The 18,416-nt window shown below is 53.5% G+C and overlaps 1 protein-coding gene across 1 annotated transcript; it reads right to left on the bottom strand.

Moving 5' to 3' along the window:
- Window positions 1–314: 314 nt before the first annotated feature.
- Window positions 315–17,929, bottom strand: MAPK11 (mitogen-activated protein kinase 11). The gene is made up of 12 exons (XM_056797554.1): window positions 17,636–17,929; window positions 11,104–11,233; window positions 10,957–11,015; window positions 10,453–10,564; window positions 10,262–10,291; window positions 10,023–10,070; window positions 8,967–9,081; window positions 7,738–7,809; window positions 7,177–7,256; window positions 6,919–6,997; window positions 4,759–4,932; window positions 315–3,994 (listed from the first exon to the last, which is right to left on the bottom strand). The coding sequence occupies exons 1-12, from the start codon at window positions 17,749–17,751 to the stop codon at window positions 3,921–3,923; spliced, it is 1,089 nt and encodes a 362-aa protein (XP_056653532.1). The 5' UTR covers window positions 17,752–17,929; the 3' UTR covers window positions 315–3,920.
- Window positions 17,930–18,416: the final 487 nt, after the last annotated feature.

Genomic DNA, 18,416 nt, shown 5'->3' with positions numbered 1-18,416 from the left:
TCAAACTGGCTCCCAGGCTGCCAAACTTCCGTCTCCTCCTTTCCCTCGTGGTGGGATTTCCTGCCTAGAGATCTCCAGTCCAAATCCCTTCTCCGGATGGAGAACCAGGGAGGGAAGGGAACTTTCTCAAGGACACAGTGAGCAGGAGCCAGATTTCCTTCCCCTTCTGAAGGCTGGCTTCTGTCTGAGTCTAAACTCGTCATCCTTCCAGGTCCGGGAACCTCACTAGTTAGCGGAAGGGGAGCCCTGGTACCTCTGCAAGCAGTTCCCTGCACCCCTGGAGAGCTCCCATTTTAAGGAAATTTTCCCTGGAGTTTTCCATCAATCCACAAGCATTTATTGAACCCCTTCTAGGTGCCAGGCACTGAGGATACACAGACAAAACCAGAAAGGCCCTTGCCCTCATGGAGCTTCCATTCTACTGGGGGAACCATCAGGTCCACATATACTCCATCCATTTGTCGGATTGCATTGTCCACACAACTTTCACAAGCCCTGGTTCCCAATGGGGGACTCCTCCTTGTCCTGCCCTCCAGGGTCAAGCAGAACCAGGCTAATCTTTCCTCCACCGGACACTCCTCTAATCCTGGAAACCACCTCCTCGGAGGCTTCTTCTCTTTTCCGGGCTGCCTATCCCTAGTTCCTCCATCCCATCCTGCATTTCCAGCCCTGGCTCCTTGCTCCACATTATCTTCCTCCTTCCTGAAATGCTCAGAACTGGACTTACTGACCTGTCAGTGTGGCCCTACCAGGGCAGAGGAGAGAGGGACTGTTGGCCTAGATGACCTCTCCCAGTGCAGCTGGCTGGGTCATGCCTGTTGATTGATTAAATGCTTGTGGATTGACTGATTGATGGGCATGGGGCTGGGGGGGGGGAGGGGAGGTGTAGCAGGCCCCACTCAAGCTCTAGGATCCTCTTACAGTCACCAGATCCTCTGGGGCAGGCCTGGGCCTCATGCCCACCAGGCCCCAGCCCCCACCTCCGGCCATTGGCCCCAACCCCAGCCAGGCCCTGCCACCCGTCCTGGAGTTCACTTTGTCTCTTGGGCTTGTTGTTGTAAGATGACTCCGGGGATTGTGGGCACCAAGCCTGGCACACAAGGCAACAGGGTACATGCTTCAATCTCATCCGTGACATCCAGGCCACGTGTCTGACAGTGGCCCCCAGACTCGGGTGGAGCCACCTTGCAGCCAGCACAGGGGGCCAAACCTCCCATAGGACACACATTTTCCCAGACCCCTTCACATGTGCACATACCAGGAGGCTTGCACATTCCTGGCTGCCCAGAGGGGGTGGCTCAGGTCTTCTTTCCTGCTGGTCAAAGGGCAACATGAGGGGAGAGGAGAGGCCACCCTCGTCCCCAGGGTGGTGTTTCCTTCCTCAGTTGCTTTCCTGCCTTCCACGCACCCCTCCCCATGCCAGGTCCTCACCAGGGCTTTTGCTCCTGAGTGAGCGAGCGTGTGTCGGAGCCAAAGGGCTGGGGAGTGGGGAGGCCATTGGCAGAGCCAACCTGGCTCCTCCCCTCCACTGGACAAGCATCCGGGAGCTGAGCATCTCCTCTCTATTAGGGAGCAGAGATGGGCCAGCCCAGGCCCCGGGCACTGGGGACCCTTCCAGCCCTCCAGTGAACTAAGGCATCTCACACCCCCTTTATCACCCACACAACAGCCTCAGCCCTGGCCTCGAGAAACCTCCAAGGCTCAGCTCCTAACCTCCAGGAAACTCCTGCTTCTCTTGCTCCAGTCCCAGCTGGGTTCCCTTGTTTTCAGGCTAACCCTAAGTCAGGGAATAAGCCTGAAGGACCCTGAAAGTCTCTGAGAGCAGGGCCTGGGGCTGCTCCTCCTCTGTGCCCTGACAGCTGGCCAGCCACTAAGGACCCCCTGGGTTCCGACCCCATCTAGCTTTCCGAGCTATCAGGACACATGCCAACTCGGAGCCTGTTTCTACCCCAGAAGAAATGGCCTCTGGGTGTTTTCTAATTCAGTGGTTAGGAGAGCCAGAGAAACAGAGGCTGTCCTCCTCTTTCTTAGACCTGCCCTCCCAGCCCCTGGATGCAGGGGGGATGACCATGATGCCCTTGTCACAGGAAGAGGCGGGGACCCCAAGCCCCTAAAGCCAGGAAGCCATTTTCCTGGGCACAGATACAGAAAAGTGACTCCAATTCAGAGTTTCTTGGGGGAGACAGTTCTGAGATGGTGGAGCCCCTAGGGGTGGTCTCAGGAGCACAGTTCCTTCCCTATGCCACCAAAAAGCATACCCCTAATGTAGAGTGGGGTGTCCTGTCCCCCACCCTGACTGAAGCCTGAGGGCCGGCCCAGGTGGCCATCAGCACCCACACAGGCCCCCATGCAGGCACTTGAATCACTCTCAGAACTAGAAGGCAGCTCTAGTCCAACCCCTAACTGAACCAAAATACTCTTCTGGGATCCAGCAGAATGAAGTTGTCCCCAGGATGTCTCCTCTTGGACAAAACCATTCCTGACTTATTCCAAACAATCTTTGGACTCCATGGTTTGTAGACTCCTTGCCATCCTGATGTCCTTCCTGAGAATGGGTGCCCAGAACTGAGTCCAGGTATGGCCTGACCAGAGAACAGGGAGAGCTTCACCTTCCTGGGCCAGGACACTGTGCTCCTCTGATCTCAGGCCAACATCCCATGAGATGTTTTGGCTATCACATCAGCTGATTCACATTGAGCTTGTGACCCACTAAACCCCCCAGATCTTCTTCAGACAAATTGCTATCTCCTGCTCTCATAGTTGTGAAATTGATTTTTTGAGCCCAAGAATAGAACTTTATGTTTGTTCTTTGGTGACATTCCATCTTACTCATTTGGCCCAATGCTCTAGAGTCTCTCATGATCTTTTCTTGGCTTCTGACTGTCAGCCAACTGCTAGCTCTCCAAGTTCCTGGAATGTGTGTGTGTTTATGTGTTTGTGGGGTGGGGGGGTCGCCAGCCTGAGGATCTCTGGGAGTTTGCCCCATTCTGGGTCAGCTCCGATCATCCTTACAAGGAGCTGAAATCTGCTCCCCTGTGCCTCTTGGTCCTGCCCCATGGGGCTAAGATTATCACCATGACAGCCCTTCCCACATATGTGGAGAGGGTATCCAGTTCTTCCTAAGCCTTCTCTTCCCCAGACTGGGGGTGTTTACCCCCAGTCCCTCTACGAGTCTCATTTGGCCTCATGCCCAGCCCTCGTAACCATCCTGGGTGTCCTGCTCTGGCCTTTGTCCAACTTATCAGTGTCCCTCCTAAAATGTGACACCCAGGCCTAAACACGATACCCAGAGAGGTCTGAGAAGGACAGGGGAGAGCTAGCAGACCTCCCTCGCTCTGGGCGCGAGTACTCTGGAACCACATGCTCGTCTCCACTCACAGCTTGCCTATTTTCATCCACATAAATATGTTGTTCAGACATACATGTTCAACTCCACACCCAGACGCCCGGACACAGCTTCCCCCCCCCCCCCACCCGCTTCAGGCCAGAGAAGATGGGGGTCTTCTTTGTGAGGCCCTGGCTCCGGCACAGAGGACTCATGCTCTGGCCTCTCTCCAACCCTGGGTTCCAAAAGTCTGCCAGAGGTGGGCGGAGGACAGGGAGGCTGGGCCTGGGGCCCTGGGGGCCACATATCCTGCCTGCCTTTAGATTCCCCATCCTACCCACATGACTTCTATTCCTGAGTGGGGTAGGGTCCTTCGGGTGCCTCTTGTATCCCTCCTCATCCTTGTTTATCCATACACTGTCCTCTGGTCCATGAAATGAGCCCCCACACCTGACCCCAGTGAATGAGGTCACCTCAGGCTGTAGGGTCGGAGAGGTTGCTCTGTGCCCCCTAGGATGGGGAGGGCGATACTGATGGGAAAAGCTGGGCATCGGGGTTGAGCCCCGCCTGGGTGGTGCCTGGGCCCCCAGCCTCCTCATGGCTCAATCTCCAGGCCGTCCATTGGCAGCTCAGGGGGCTTGAAGCTGATGACCTCTTCATAGGTGAGCTCTGAGGGGGGAGACAAAGGCCAGTGGACAGAGGGACAAAGAGACAGGTAGACAGCGACAAGGACACAGGGGAACAAAGGAGTGAGTGTGAAGGCCCAGAGCGCTGACCTTCTCCCACCACCCGAGACCCCACCTCATTCCTGGGGCCCCCTACCCCAACTTCCAGGCTGAGGAAGGAGGTGGGATGGGAAGGGCAGTGCTTAGGGGACAGAGCCTATGGCAAGATCACATTCATACAATGGAAGGAAAGGCTGAATTTCCTCTACTTGGAGATTAAGGAAGTAAAGATGTCCTTTTCCCATCTTTGTCCATTTGACCCACCCCCCTCCAAACCTATCTGCAGACCCTCTGTGACCCCCAGCTTAGGAACTCTAGCCCAAAGGAATCCAGCCCTCCCCCACCAGGTTGATGTTGGAGAAGAGTTGGGGACGTCTTTCCTGTAGGAAGTGGAGCAATATTCTCCCCCAGCTCTGAAGAAACTGACTGCTGGCCATCCCATTGGGCAACAGCCACTCAGTCAAGCCCTGCCTCACGTGGAAAGAAGGGGAAGCTGGTGGCGGTCCAGAGGGAAGTCCACCGCTCAACCACAGGGGACTGCACTGAATAAGCTCCCTCTGATCTTGAAGAATTTAGGGTTCAGGAAATCCAGGGGCAAGCAGGAAGTCAGGCAGCAAGAATCAGGGAGACCAAGAAACTGGCCTCCATGAAATCACGAGACCTGAGAAAGGTCTCCTGCAGTCTGGGGGCCACAGCCTCTCCCCTCACCCTTCCACTCCTCAATGGTCCTTTCTTTGTTCTCAATGCTCTCGTCATAAGGCTCAGCCTCGGGCTCATCCTCAGGATCATGGTACTGGGCAAAGTAGGGGTGTGCCAGGGCCTCCGTAGCACTGACCCGTCGGTCACTGTCCAGTACCAGCATCTTCTCCAGGAGGTCGACAGCTGGGGGCAAGGAGAGGCACAGAAACATGGGTCAAGCAGCCTGGGGTCTGGCCCTGCCTCTCTGGCCCAACTCAGCCTCTGTTTTCCCATCTAGGAAATGGGGATCAATTTCTCCCTCAGACACCACCCAGTGATGTTTGCCCACCTCTAATGTACAAATCATATATTGCTATGTATTACAGCAACAACCTATACGGGCGTCCCTCTGTTAAAATCTCCAATTTATCCTGACCATAGCTTGTTTGGACTGAGTTGTTTGGTCTCCACCATTAGACTGTATCTTCAGTGCTTAGCATAGTGCCTGAGGCACGATAGATGCTTAATAAATGTTTAGTGACCAACTTACTGCTTACCAACTCTCTAAGGGCATGGATTAAGTCTTCTATGGTAAACAGTGCTTTGCAAACCCCAAATCACTGTATCAATAGTTCTATTATTGCTATCATTATTGTTGCTGTTACTGTATCTCTGCATTTTCCCCCAGCACAGATCAGGGCCCTGCATGCAGAATCAACTTAATAAATATACATGGATGAACGAATGGATTCCCCAACCCTTCTCTACCTGTTGATTGTTTCTGCTCCCTCTTCCCTGCAGGATAGGAGCAGTGCTGAATCCTTTCCAGGCATTTCCTATCTCCTTCCTGCAGGGAGCGGTTTATGGTGTGATCTTCTCTCAGCCTTCTCATCACTAACCCCTTCTCTCTAAAGATTTTATCAACTCTATCCTAATTAGCTTATTTTTAGCCTAGGAGCAATATGTTGTTGTGGTTCAGTTACATTTGACTGGGGTTTTCTAGGCAGAGATACTCTAGTGGTTTGCCATTTCCTTCTTCAATTCATTTTATAAATGAGGTAACTGAGGCAAACAGGGTGAAGTGACTTTTCCAGGGTCATATAGCTAATAAGTATCTGAGGTTGGATTTGAACTCAGGAAGATGAATCTTCCTGACTCCAGGCCTGACACTCTATCCTCTATGCCACCTAGCTGCCCAAGCAATATAATGACCCTCATTTCCCAGTGGTCTCTTTCTCTATTATATGGAGATTATATATGATGCAAAGTTATTAATACAATCAAAATAGCTCTGAGCCCCCAGTTGGGAAAACTCCTAACATTAGGAGCCCATAGAAAGAGCAATGGATTTGAAAAAGGGGAACTGGCTTTAAATCTTGACTATGCCATTTATCATCTGCGTGACTTTGAGCAAGTCCCTTAACCTCTCTGGGCTTGAAAAATTAGGGGACTGTACTAGAGGACCTCTGAGATACTTTCTAGTTCTAAATCCCTGAGCCTAGATCCCCACCTTTCTTTGGGGGCACGTTCAGGTCCCATCTCTTCCTGGATCTTGGCCTAACTATTTAACCCTCAGGTAAAAATAAACTCTCACATTTCTTACCATACTTTGGTGGACTTCCTTTGAACTTATCTCATTCTCCCTTAGGGAGCAGAAGTAACTTTCTAAGGTCCCAGAGCTAGACAGTTTTAAGAGTCTTCCTATATTTCTATCCCTCATTGTCCCCTTCCCTCCTGACTCCAACTGGAATATAAACTTCTCCAGGACAGGGTTTGTGTTCAATCTCTCTCTCTCTGTCTCCCCCCTCTCTGCCCCCCTCTGTCTTTCTCTGTCTCTATCTGTGTGTGTGTGTGTGTGTGTGTCGCTCTGTATCACCAGCACCAAGTGGGGGCCCCATTAAACAATACAACAGGTGCTTAGTACATGTTTGTTTAATGGAATCAATATATCCACTCCCCTCTAAGAGGAGGAAAATTGAGCATTGACCCTAGCTCTGTCTCTAGTATCCTTCACACCAACCCTTCCCCTCCCCACCCTGTTGACCTGTCCCCACGTTCCTCATGACTCCTCCCTGTCATTCCTTCAGCCCCCTTTGCCTCTCCTCATCAGGTCCTCCCTGACTCCTATTTCTTCCTTGAACCCTTGTTCTCTCTCTTCTTCAGCTTCCCAGCCCATCTCTTCCTCCTCACCCAGGGGGTTGGCTCCTCGGAAGATGCTTCTCAGGTCCTTCTGGGGCATGTGGGGCAGCGACTCAATGTATTTTCGGGCCTGGGGAGGGTGGAGGCAGGAGGAAGTCAAGTCCTTTCCTTGTAAACAAGGCACTGAATAACTTGGGGAGGGAACGGAGGAGGGGAGAGAGGCGTGAGGTCCAGAGGGCAGAACTAGAAATGGTCGAGGAACAGCAGCAAGGAAAGGGGATGAGTAGAGAAGCCAGCTGGGCCACTCACGTGTTCTGATGAGATCTTCTTCAGCAGCTCAGAACTGGGGGTCCCAACTACCTCCATGATCCGCTTTAGCTGGTCAATGTCTGCTGGGTTCAGGAAAACCGGAGCTGGGCTCAGACTGCCCACCCAAGGCCCAGGACCCAGCCTCAGAGGGATGCCACACCATTAATACTAACTGAGAAAACAAGAGGAAGCCCGGCCGAATGGAGAGATTCTCTGGCCTGCCACACACTGGCTGGGTGACTCTACAAGTAGCTTTGCCCCTCAGCGCTGTAGGCAAGACACTTCCATGGGGGATTTCCATACAGGGAATGCCCTGAGCCAATGAAATCACAGGTTTGGACGTGGACACCCACACCCACAATGAAAAAGAGCTCTTTGAAGATGCTTCCCTTGAAACAGGCTGGGAAGGAGATGGGGGTGTTAGAGTGATTATCCCCATTTCACAGATGAGGAACCTGAGTCAGTTCTAATCCAGGCTTACTGACTTCAAGTCCAACCTAACCCAAAGGGCATTGTCCCCACTCCTTGAACCACAATGTCCTCTCATACGTCCAAGGATACAGTCATTCCCAGGGAACAATGCTTTTCCCTTCAGGAGTTCCGCCATGATGCAGCCCACAGACCATATGTCCACTGCGGGAAGGAGGGGAAGGTGGGGAGAGGGACAGAGAGAGGGAAGGAGGGGGAGAGAGAGAGATTGGTGGGGCACTCAGTTTGAGCCCTTATCCCCACTAGGAGGCTCCCCACCCCAATCCTACCTGCTCCAGTTTATCGGGACCTTCTCTGATTTCTGCAGTCCTGAGTCTAAGCACCCCATCCCAGTCCAGGCCCAGGGCTGGGCCACACCCTGTCCATTCTCTGTTCTGCTGACCTAAGCTAATCCTGTCCTGTCTTAGGGGCTTCCCCTTACTCCTAACCTGTGAGCTCCCAGAAGGCCGAGCCTGGGGCCTTTCCTTCTCTGCCTCCCTTGCCAGACCATGGCTGCCCACTCACTTTTCTGGCCAGTTTTTCTTTCTGACACTTAAGGCTCCTTCTGAAATCTTCAGTGCTGTTGCTGCTGTTCCCTCCCTTCTCCCCCATCTCTCTCTGTCTCCTTAACACCCCATATATGCAACCCACAAACCAGCAGGAGGTCTTTTCAATAACTTCATGACCTTCTTGAACCCCAGGGAAGGTGTGAGCCAAACTCACAGCAACCTAAGCCAGAGGGCAGCTCTCTTTTGGCCAAGCTTTGGAAGAGACAGAAGGGAGGCTGTCAGTTCCCAGAACGGAATTCAGGGTTGGCTATAGAGAAACTGCTCAGCCTGCCATCTCCCCTGGTCTCACCTCACTTGAGTAAATACCTCCAAGGGAAGCAAAACTTCCCAGAGCATCCCCCAGGCCCACATTCCCATGAGAACATACAAGTTCATCTGAAAGTCAAACATATTATCTGTGGCACTATGCCCACATCAGCTAAGCCCAGCTAAACAAACCTGAACGAAAGATGGCCCCATTATGCTGCCATAGCATCGTGGATAGAGCTAGAAGAAGCTGAGCTCAAGTTCGGATCCTGACTCTGTGACCCACAAACCCTCAGTGCTCTAGGCAGCTCTCTACGATTATTAGTTACAAAGAAGGTGCCAACCTGCACTGAGAGGACTTTCATCCCCTGGGAGTTCACTGAGCACTAAGGTGAGGCAGAGGTCTATTTCCTATCCCTACTGCCCCATGACGAGCCCCTTCACTTGGCCTCATCTGTCTGCTCACCTCCTCCCCCTCACTCTCTCCCCAGCCTCATTTGGCCTTACCTGTCTGATTATAATGCATCCAGTTGAGCATGATCTCAGGGGCACGGTACCAGCGTGTGGCAACATAACCCGTCATTTCATCATCTGTCTGGCGGGCCAGCCCAAAGTCCAGGATCTAAGGAGCCAGAGACAGAGCTATGTCCTTCAGGCCAAGAGGAGAAAGACATGGTCCCACCCTTGCAGAGCCTCCTGTCTGAAAGGGCCCACAGGACACAAGGACACATCCAGGGCAATATTAAAAACAGTACAAAGGAATACAGGGCAGATTGAGGTCAGGTAGAGAGGGCTCCCTGGAAGAGGCAAGATGGGAACTGATATTTTCTTCTTTTGGGACAACTCAGGATAATTGAAAATCCAATGGGGGTAGTAGCAATCAAAGGGATAGAGCAAGAGCAATGAGCTAACCTCCCCTCTCTCTATTGGTTGGTTAGCAGAGATTATTCTCTGATTCCACAAAGCTACTTCTTATTTCAATGAGCATGGATAATCTAAAAAAAGTGACAACCAAAGTTCTCAAGGCCATCACGTGACCCAGCTGAACCCAAGTCCTTCACTCTTTCCACCACTCTATAGACCTTGGTCCTTCCCTCCTTGTAAATGTGATATTAATGTAACCAACACTGAGCTGTCAGATCCATGAGTTGGTTTCTGTGTCTGTTCTTAGGTCTGACTGCCTGGATAAGCAGTGTCAGCACACAAATGTGCCCCTATAGGCAAAAAGCAAATCTACTTTCTTGCTTTAGGTGAAGACCATTATGAGAAGTTTCAGTCATTTAACCAAGCCAAGGACCTTTAGGAAATAAACCATTGACTATAGTAAGAGACACTAACAGAAATACATTCATGCAGCAAGGTTGTAGGGGCACCAGGGTGATCTGGGGCTAGATTCTATTTATATTTAGGTGGTCTGCTCTCTCTGACTTTATTCCTCTCCCCAGAGGCTAAGTTCACACAGCCAGATTCCAGGGGTTTAGAGCAGGGCCCAGGGGCAGGGGAAGTTGATAAGGAATGAAGTTGACTCAGCCCTCCCCCTTGCCCAGGCAGTGCCAGCCTCACCCTCAGCTCACAGTCCTCATTCACAGCCAGGTTACTGGGTTTCAGGTCCTGTAGGTATCACAGCAAACCCAAGTGAATTTTTTTTCCCAGGCTCATGGCCCACCTGAATCCCAAAGCACTATTCACCCTAGACTGTCTCCCCAAACCCCCTTCTATCTTCCTCCATACTTGCCCCTACTCTAAGCCTGGATCCCAAAGCCCCCTACTGTTCTTCTGGCCCAGGTCCCAGCCATACTCACTCTGTGAATGATTCCAGCCGAATGGATGTACTGAGGGATAGAAGATAGATAGGAAGGTGAACCATGAGCAGGTCCAGCCTAGGGTCCCTCTTGGGACTTGTCCAGTCCCAGGAGAGAGAGAGTCAGGGAGGGCAGAGCCAGGGAGACATCAGGAATGGGGGGGGGGTCCCAGGGCCCATGTCGACTCTCACCTTCAGCCCCCGCAGCAACTGGTATGCCAGGAACTGGATGTGTTCATCTGTTAGCTTCTGGCACCTGACAATGTTGTTCAGGTCAGCTCCCATCAGAGTGGTCACCAAATACCTGGAGAGAGGCCCAAGAATGGGGGGCCAGGGATCAGGAATCAGAGGAAGGGGATCCAGTGATGATCAGGAAGTCCAGGAAGCAGGGATGAGGGATGGAGGGACCCAAGAATCAGGGACCAGAGGAGAAGAGTCCAATGGTGATCAGGAGGCCCAGGGGTCAGGGATGAGGGGACACCAGGAACCAGGGGCCATAGAGGGTGTACTAATGATAATAAGGAGGCTCAGGGATCAGGGATGAAAGGGCCCAGGGTCAGGGAGGGCCCCAGGAGGGATCAGGGATGAGGCAGGTCCATCACCAACAACAGAGGCAGAGCCACAGCCTCAGGCTACTGTACTGACTCCCATGTCAGCCCCGGGCTGTGGGCAGGAACATCCCTACACCCCACTCACACTTCATTGAAATTTTCTATGGATGTGGCTGGCGTGAAGACATCTAGCAGGCCGATGACCTGGGCAGAGATGGGGGGCTTCCTGTCAGTGGTCTCCAGAGCCCAGTGGACCCTCCCCCCTGGATGCCAGCCCCCTGCAGCTCCTCACGTTTTCATGTTTCATGTGTTTGAGCAGCCGTAGCTCCCGGTATGTCCGCCTGGCATGGACCAATGACTGGAAGGGACGGGAAAGCTTCTTCACAGCCACCTTTTGCCGAGTGTGGGTGTCATACGCAGAGCTGTAAAAAAGCCCCAGTCAGTGATGGGGCTAGATTAGGAGAATGTGGAAGTCCTGTACCCTGTCCCTCTCTGAGGTCAGAAGGGAGGTGGGTTCTTCCCCCCTCTCCCCCCCCCCTCCCTGGTAGGCAAGAGGGCACAGGAAAGGCCCATGAAGACCAGCCAGGACAGGTAAATGGACCCAGTTCTAGACTGGCCCCTCACACACAAGAGAAGATAGGCAAAAAGAAGAGAAGCTCTTAGGACCCAAGAGGAAGACCCCCATCCACATCGGAAATGATACACAAGACCACACGGAACTGTGGGGGAAGCAGGCCCACTCATGGATGAGAGGAAGAGAAGGAGCCTGAGCCCTGGCCCTGGAGACCCGGTCCATAGAGGCAGCAAGCCACACCTAGTAAGAGCCATTCTCTCCAGGCCCATGTCTCCTATTCTCTCCCAGAGACCCTTGGCAGGAAGGGTAGCACGCACCGTCCTCCTTGCCACTAACACAGTATCCTAGTTCTAAGGCTGGAAGGGGTCTCGGAGGGTATGGAACCCAGGCCTCTCATTTGTAAAAGAAACTGGGACCCGGGACGGTAAAACAGAAAGATGCCAGAGGCAGAATTGGCAAGCAAGCCTTCCTGATTCCATGCCCACCACTCTACCCACTTGGCCTGCTTGTGCCACCTAGCCAACAAGTCCCTTTGCTCCCTTGGTCAGCCGCCTCTTTTCCATCAGGGTTCACTCCTTCCACCTTTACCTTAGTCCAACTCCTTGTCACTGCTCTTTTCTTTTTACTTTTATTTATTTAGTGAATTTAGAACATTATTCCTTGGCTACAAGAATTCTATTCTTTCCCTCCCTCCCCTCGACCTTCCCGTAGCGGAGGCGCCATTCCACTGGGTTTTACATGTGTCCTTGTTCAGAACCTATTTCCATGCTGTTGATGTTGCACTGGGGCGATCCCTTAGTCTCCATCCCCAAGCCTAACCTCATTGCCTTGTCACTGTTCTTACCAGCCTCCTGGTCATTCTCCCCTTTTCTCAGAGTTCAGGGAAGCTCAGCCTCTTGCCCCAATCCTTGCCCTCATACTCATGGCTACAGTTGTTTGGTTCAATTGGGCCTGACTCTCCATGAACCCATTGGGGGTTTTCTTGGCAGAGATATTGGAGTGGTTTGCCATTTGCTTCTCCAACAGATGAGGAAACGGAGGCAAACAGGGTGAAGTGACTTGTCCAAGATCAGACAACAACAAGTGTCTGAGGCGAGATTTGAGTTTGGGAAGTCTTCTGGCTTCAGGCCTGACTCTATCTGATTAGCGATGTGCCTTCATATCCTCTGGCCTCTCCGTTCACCAAGCTCCCTTGCCCTCCACCCACTTCACTCTACCTCAGTCATACACAGACTTGGCTGTGGCCATTTCTCAAATGTTCTACCTCCATGGTCCAGTAACACTCCAAAATCCCTCTCTGACCACAAGCTCTTCTCTTTCCATTTCTCCTTCTGCCTTACCTTTCCTAAACCAGCTCTTTATCCTTCCTCAGATCTCTTTTCCCTCCTTTCACAGTCTTGACCCTCTGATTAATCACACCCTGCCCAATCAGCTACCCTTGCCCTCTTAACACCAGTCACGCCTTGCCAAACCACCGTCCTTGGCTACGCCCACCACCTTCCTCTTCCATTTCTACTCTTTCACGTTTTCTGCCTTCCACATTGGAATCAAGCTTCTCACTTCCTCCTGAATGCCCTTCAAGAGCAGATGGGAGTAGCTGATTGTGGTCTGAAGAGGCATGGCAGCCTTGATCTTCCCGAGTTGACTTTATGCCACCCTCTACAGCGGTTATTGCAAGCCTTCTCTCCTCCCCTCAGATCTCTTATGCCACCCCTGCAGCCTCCTTCCAGATCTCACTTCCTCCTTTGCCACACTCTCCTCCCTCCCTCCATCACTCCTCTAAACTCCTCTGCATGAGCCTCAACTCTCCCCTCCTTCTGAGATGACTTCACGTGAACTCAGGACTTGGTGCTTGTACAAACGTCTTACACCTACAGCAGAACTCAAGCTCCTTGAGGGCACAGATGAGATTTTGGCTTGTTTATTGCCACTCCCCTTCCTGTCTGGCACACGTAGGTGTTTAATGAACCATCTGACTTTCAGCTGGATCTCTATGTCCCAACAACCCTGAGAAGATAGGATGGAAAACATCATTATCCCCATCTTAGCACCAAAGCCAGTGCTTAGGACATCTACTTGGTGACTCTGGAAACAAGAGTTGCCCTCAGTTTCCCTTTCTTATGAGCTCAACTGATCTCTGAGACTCAGATCTCATGGTACTGAGAGAGGAAGGCACACGAGGGTACCACCAGCATCTATCACCTGGGAGGTCCCCTGGGGCAGGGCACCTGGCTGACGTGTTGGGGTGGGGATGGGGGATCAGTAAGCACCTGAGACGTAGATGTCTGCCGTAGACTTTCTCTGGGCTTTGTCATCGATTCTACTTTTCATTTGTGTCTTATTAAACTCAAGCCCGAGGGAAGAGGCAGTTTAATTTCTATCCCTAGGGACCAGCAGTAATTATTGGAGCCAGACAGTCTGGCAGGTACTAAGGACAGACATACACACACACACCTGAACTCTGCCTGCCATCCAGGACCCCAGGGTCACCCCCAACTGGCTCAGCCACTCCAAGAATGACCCAGGCTCTGGGTACCACTGGCGGCTTCCCCCTACCACAGAGTGTGGACAGTCTTGTGCCATGGCCTGCCCTGGGGGCCTAGAACTCACAGAGCCAGGGGCTCCCAGGATGAGAATCTGAGAACAGGGCCTGGGCTGCCTCTTGTATCTCTCCAAACTGAGAGCTCCCTGAGGGCAGGGCTCTGGTCTGCTCCTCCTCCGCCCCCCCCCCAAACTGAGGGCTCCTCTAAACTTTAGCAGAAGCCCAGCCAAGCTGAATTGGGCAGAGGCACAATCTGGAAGGGGAGGGAAGACAGATGGGGGATACTTAAGGAGCTCAGCAGCAGTTCAGAGTGGCAGCCCCACATTGACTCACTAATCTCACCCTCCTTGGGTTACCAGGGGGCTCAAGCCAGGCTCAGGCACAGCAAGGGCAGAGCCCCAACAGGCCCCTTTGGTGGGCCAGACCAGTAGGGGAAGGGGGAAGCATGAGAGATGAGAGACCTGAGCCAGGACAATGAGGGGAAATAAAGGAAGCAGAGCTGGGGAAGTCACTTCCTGGCTATGGGCAAGGACAGCGAGGGAGGAAGGGAGTTTCTTGTTTCAAAAACAGTTCAAAGCTACACGACTGGAGCAGCCGCCTGCCATTCAGCCTCCAAAGAGGCCTCCATTGGGTGGGCAGAGACAGTCCTCACCAGGTAGCTCTCTTCATCACCCCCAAGCCAAGGCTATTTAAGTCAGCTGCTAGAGAGGCCCGGATCCCAAGCTCCAGGCTGGCCTGCTCCCAACCCCCCATCCTGGGAGACCTCAACATCTGGGAATCCCACGGAGACCCCCACAAACTCACCATACCCAAATGGGGCTGGGCATGTTCTCCCCAAACCTGTCCCATTTCTAGGGAGGCTCCCACCCCACTGTGGCCAGCTTGGCAACAACCTTTCTAATATGTGGGCCCCAGAACTGACCACAGGACACTCCAGACATGCACAGTGAAAGCAGCATCTTCCTGCTCCTGGGCATCCTGCCTCTTTAACACAGCACAGTGGGGAGTTCAATTTTTGGCTTCCATGTCATGGTGTTGACACATATTAAGGCTATGTGTGGTCAAGGAAAAAGCACTGAATGTGGCCAGAGGATGACCCAAGTTCAAATCCTGGTTCTGCTCCTTGAGACATATATAACCTCAAGCAAGTAATTTCTCCTCTGGGGCCTCAGTTTCCTCATCTGTAAAAAGGGGAATTGGAACAGATGGTGGCTGTAAGGTCCTTTGCTGGCATAAATCCTAGAACTTGCAGCCCACTAATATGCTTACATCTTTTTTTGAAACAGAAATCGCTGTCTAGCCTCAAGCTGCATTTTGGAATCATAGCACAAGACTTCACGTTCTTCCCCATTGGATTTTCCCTTGTTAGTCTCAGCACAATGTTAGCCTGTCAAGACCATTATCTTTTTTGTCTTCACCACGTCACTGGTGAAAATGATAAGTGGCATAGGGCTATTCAACATCTTGGAGTATGGTAGCCCCCCCAGTAAACACCTCCTTGGGCAGCATGGATCCATTAATCACTGCCCCTTGGGACTGCTTCTTCAACCAATTTGGGAATCTCTCCAGCCTGGGAGAACTTATCAAGTCCCGTGCTGAAATACAGGAATTCACTTTCTATGACACTCGCCTGATCTGGCAAAGAGAAGGACCCAGGCAGGGCCAGAAATGAGGTTTGTCTGGCCTGACTTGTTTTCAGGAATCACCTCTTCCCTTTCAAAGTTCCCACAGAGCTGACCAGAAGCAGCTGCCAGGTTCATCTGTCTACAGTGTTGTCTGAACTGTGATTTCCTTGCTCCAGAAACTCCAATGGCTCCCCAGTACCCAGGGATAAAAAAGTCCAAATGTTTCAGCCTGACATTCAAGACTTTCTAGGCCCCAGCTGACCTCTGCCTCTCCAACTTGCAGAGCATTTTCCTTCTCTACATCTTTTCGTAAACACTGTTCCCTTCCTAACTGATTATCCTCCTGGCATCCCATCCATACTTTGAGACCCACAGAAGAGTCTCTTCTCTGGAGAGCTTCCTTTGACCCTAACCATAGCCTTGATTATCTTTGCCAAACTTGTCCTTCTCCAGGCCCTCCATTCCCTGCCTGGTTGGGGAGTCATTTGGATCCCTGACTTCAGGAATATCATGGCACAGTGTGCCCAGAGCCAGAGTTCTGGGCTGTAGCCACAACTTTGCCACTGACCCATTTTGGGGTGTGAGAGAGGCCTTGGACATCTTAGGTGCCCTCTCTTGCCTTCAGTTTTTGTGAGGACACCATCCAGTGATGTCATTGGTCCTCTTTGAAATGAAGGATGAACCACCATCTCCTTTCCTCTGTTCAATGAGAGCCCTGGCCCCAAAGGTCTGGGAGGCCCCTTCCTGCTGTTGGAAGGAAGGGAAGCTCTCTGGGGGCAGGGCCAAAGCTTCTTTCAGCTGTCTCCCCAGAGATGGCCTGAGCACAGTAGTTACTCAGCAACCATCCACAGAACGGAGTCAGACAAGAGACCACCCCTGCCCCAGGGCCCACTAGGGCCCGCTGGAGATAGTGCCCAGAGACCTCTCTCTCTCTCTCTCTTCCCAGCAGTCCCTTCCTTCTGTTCCGTTCTGCTTGGCTACAGCTGTTACCACAGTGAGTCTGCAAAGCCTAAGCTTGGCCAGAGGCAAGGTGGGGCCCTGTGTGCCCCCTGCAGACCGGTGCTCCTGGAGCCTGAGCTGCCCATCCCTCACCAGGAGCTCTTCCTTCTCTTACTCTAGCCCTCGGGTCTGCCATATCCAACCCATCTCCAGCCTGTGCTCTCTGCTCCCTAAACAGGGCTGTTGGCAGTTTGGCTCTCCCTGTCCCTGGCTCCCCATTCTGAGTAAGGGTTATCTTTCTTCCACTCCCACAGCACTGTATTGCCACCCCAAAGGGGGACTCCCACAAAACTGTATCTATGCCCTGAAGGAGGAGCCCCTAGGGCTGTATCTGCCCCTCCACAAGGGGAATCCTCCAGGGCTTTGTCTGCCTTTCAGAAGAGGGATCCCCCCCCCCCAGGGCCCTGAGTTCTCCCACTTTGGACCCAGGACTCCGGAGAGCAAGGCCTTGCCCCTCAGTCTCCATGGCTTTCCACAGAACCCCAAAGGGTGAGCATGAGTGTGGGTTAAGTAGAGGTGGAGACAGACCCAAGAGTTGCCACTCAGTGAGTGCCTGGTCAGAACAGCAAACACTAGGAAGTCTTCAAGCCCCCCCCCCAACTCTGTGGATTATCTGGGGCTTCCCTGTCTCCCACCAAACCCCAGGAAGTCTGTGTGAGTGGGACACAGTCACACAATAAGTACGGGGATGGCTTTCCCCGACCCCTTCTAGAGAAGGGACTTTTGGATCGTCCCCAGAACTAGCCAGCCCCCAACTCTGGCTCCTGGCAGGGCTAGGGCCAGTCTGGAGTGGGGGCTCCAAGCCCAGCAGCCCCTTCCTCCCCAAGATGAAGGGGTGCTCCTGCCAGCCTGGGGGTGGGGGGAAATCCGGGACTCCTCCGACTGCGCTGGCAGGGCGGGGGAAGGGAACTTCCATTCATCCCCTCATTCATTCGTTCGTTCCTTCATTCATTCAATCCGGGAAGAGCAGGGCGGGGCTGGGGGGAGATTTCTCCAGCCACCATCCCGGCTCCTCCCCGGCTCCCTCTCCCCACGTGCCCTCCCCCCAGCCTCCAGCCCCCAGCCCCCGTTGCCCGCCCGGTACCAGACGGAGCCGTAGGCCCCCGAGCCCACGGGGCTCAGGCTCTGGAAGCGCTCGGGGACCTCCCACAGCGTCTTGTTAAGCTCCTGCCGGTAGAAGCCGCTGCGAGGGGCCGACATGGCTCGGGCCTGGGGGGCCGAGCTGGCCTCTGCTGGGCCCCGCTCCGGCCCCGGCCCCGGCCCCGGCTCGGACTGTGATCCCTCCAGCAACCTGGATGCCCGGCTCCTCCCGCCCGGCCCGGCCCCGCAGGCAGAGCTCCGAGGCTGCCCCCGGGGGGCCAGGGGCGGGGCGGGGTCCGCCACGACCCCGCCCTCAATGCTGGGGGGTGGAGCCACTGCCGCAGCTGGAGAGAATCCCCAGAAACGTAACCCCGCCCCCCGCAGCTCCGGTCACGCCCACAGCCCCCCCTTACCGTCCCCTCTTCCGGCTCCTCCTATCCTCCCTCCCCGCTGCCTCCACCCTCCGTCATTCCTCATCCTCAGCCTTCATCCCGTCATGGACCGTGGCCACGAGCTCCCGCCCAGATTCCCAACCTGCCTTCCCTCCCTCCCCCGCAAAAAAGTCGCGTCCCTCTTACCGCTCCGGTCTGATCGGGTCACTCAGGAACCTCCAGGGGCTCCCTAGTGCCTGAAGAAGAAAGTCCTAACGCCCCAGCCTGACGTTTAGGTCCCAACCTATCTAGGTCGTTTCCTAGGCGTCATGGTATTCTGTCCCCTGTTCTTCCTTTGACCCTCTGGGTCCCTCTGCTCTGAGTGGGGATTGCTTTCCCCTTGGGAATATGCTC

The sequence above is a fragment of the Monodelphis domestica genome, chromosome 5 (assembly GCF_027887165.1).
Source record: "Monodelphis domestica isolate mMonDom1 chromosome 5, mMonDom1.pri, whole genome shotgun sequence".
Lineage (NCBI taxonomy): Eukaryota > Metazoa > Chordata > Mammalia > Didelphimorphia > Didelphidae > Monodelphis > Monodelphis domestica.
Note: the sequence above shows the minus strand (reverse complement) of the source record. Positions and strands in the feature narration are given on the sequence as shown.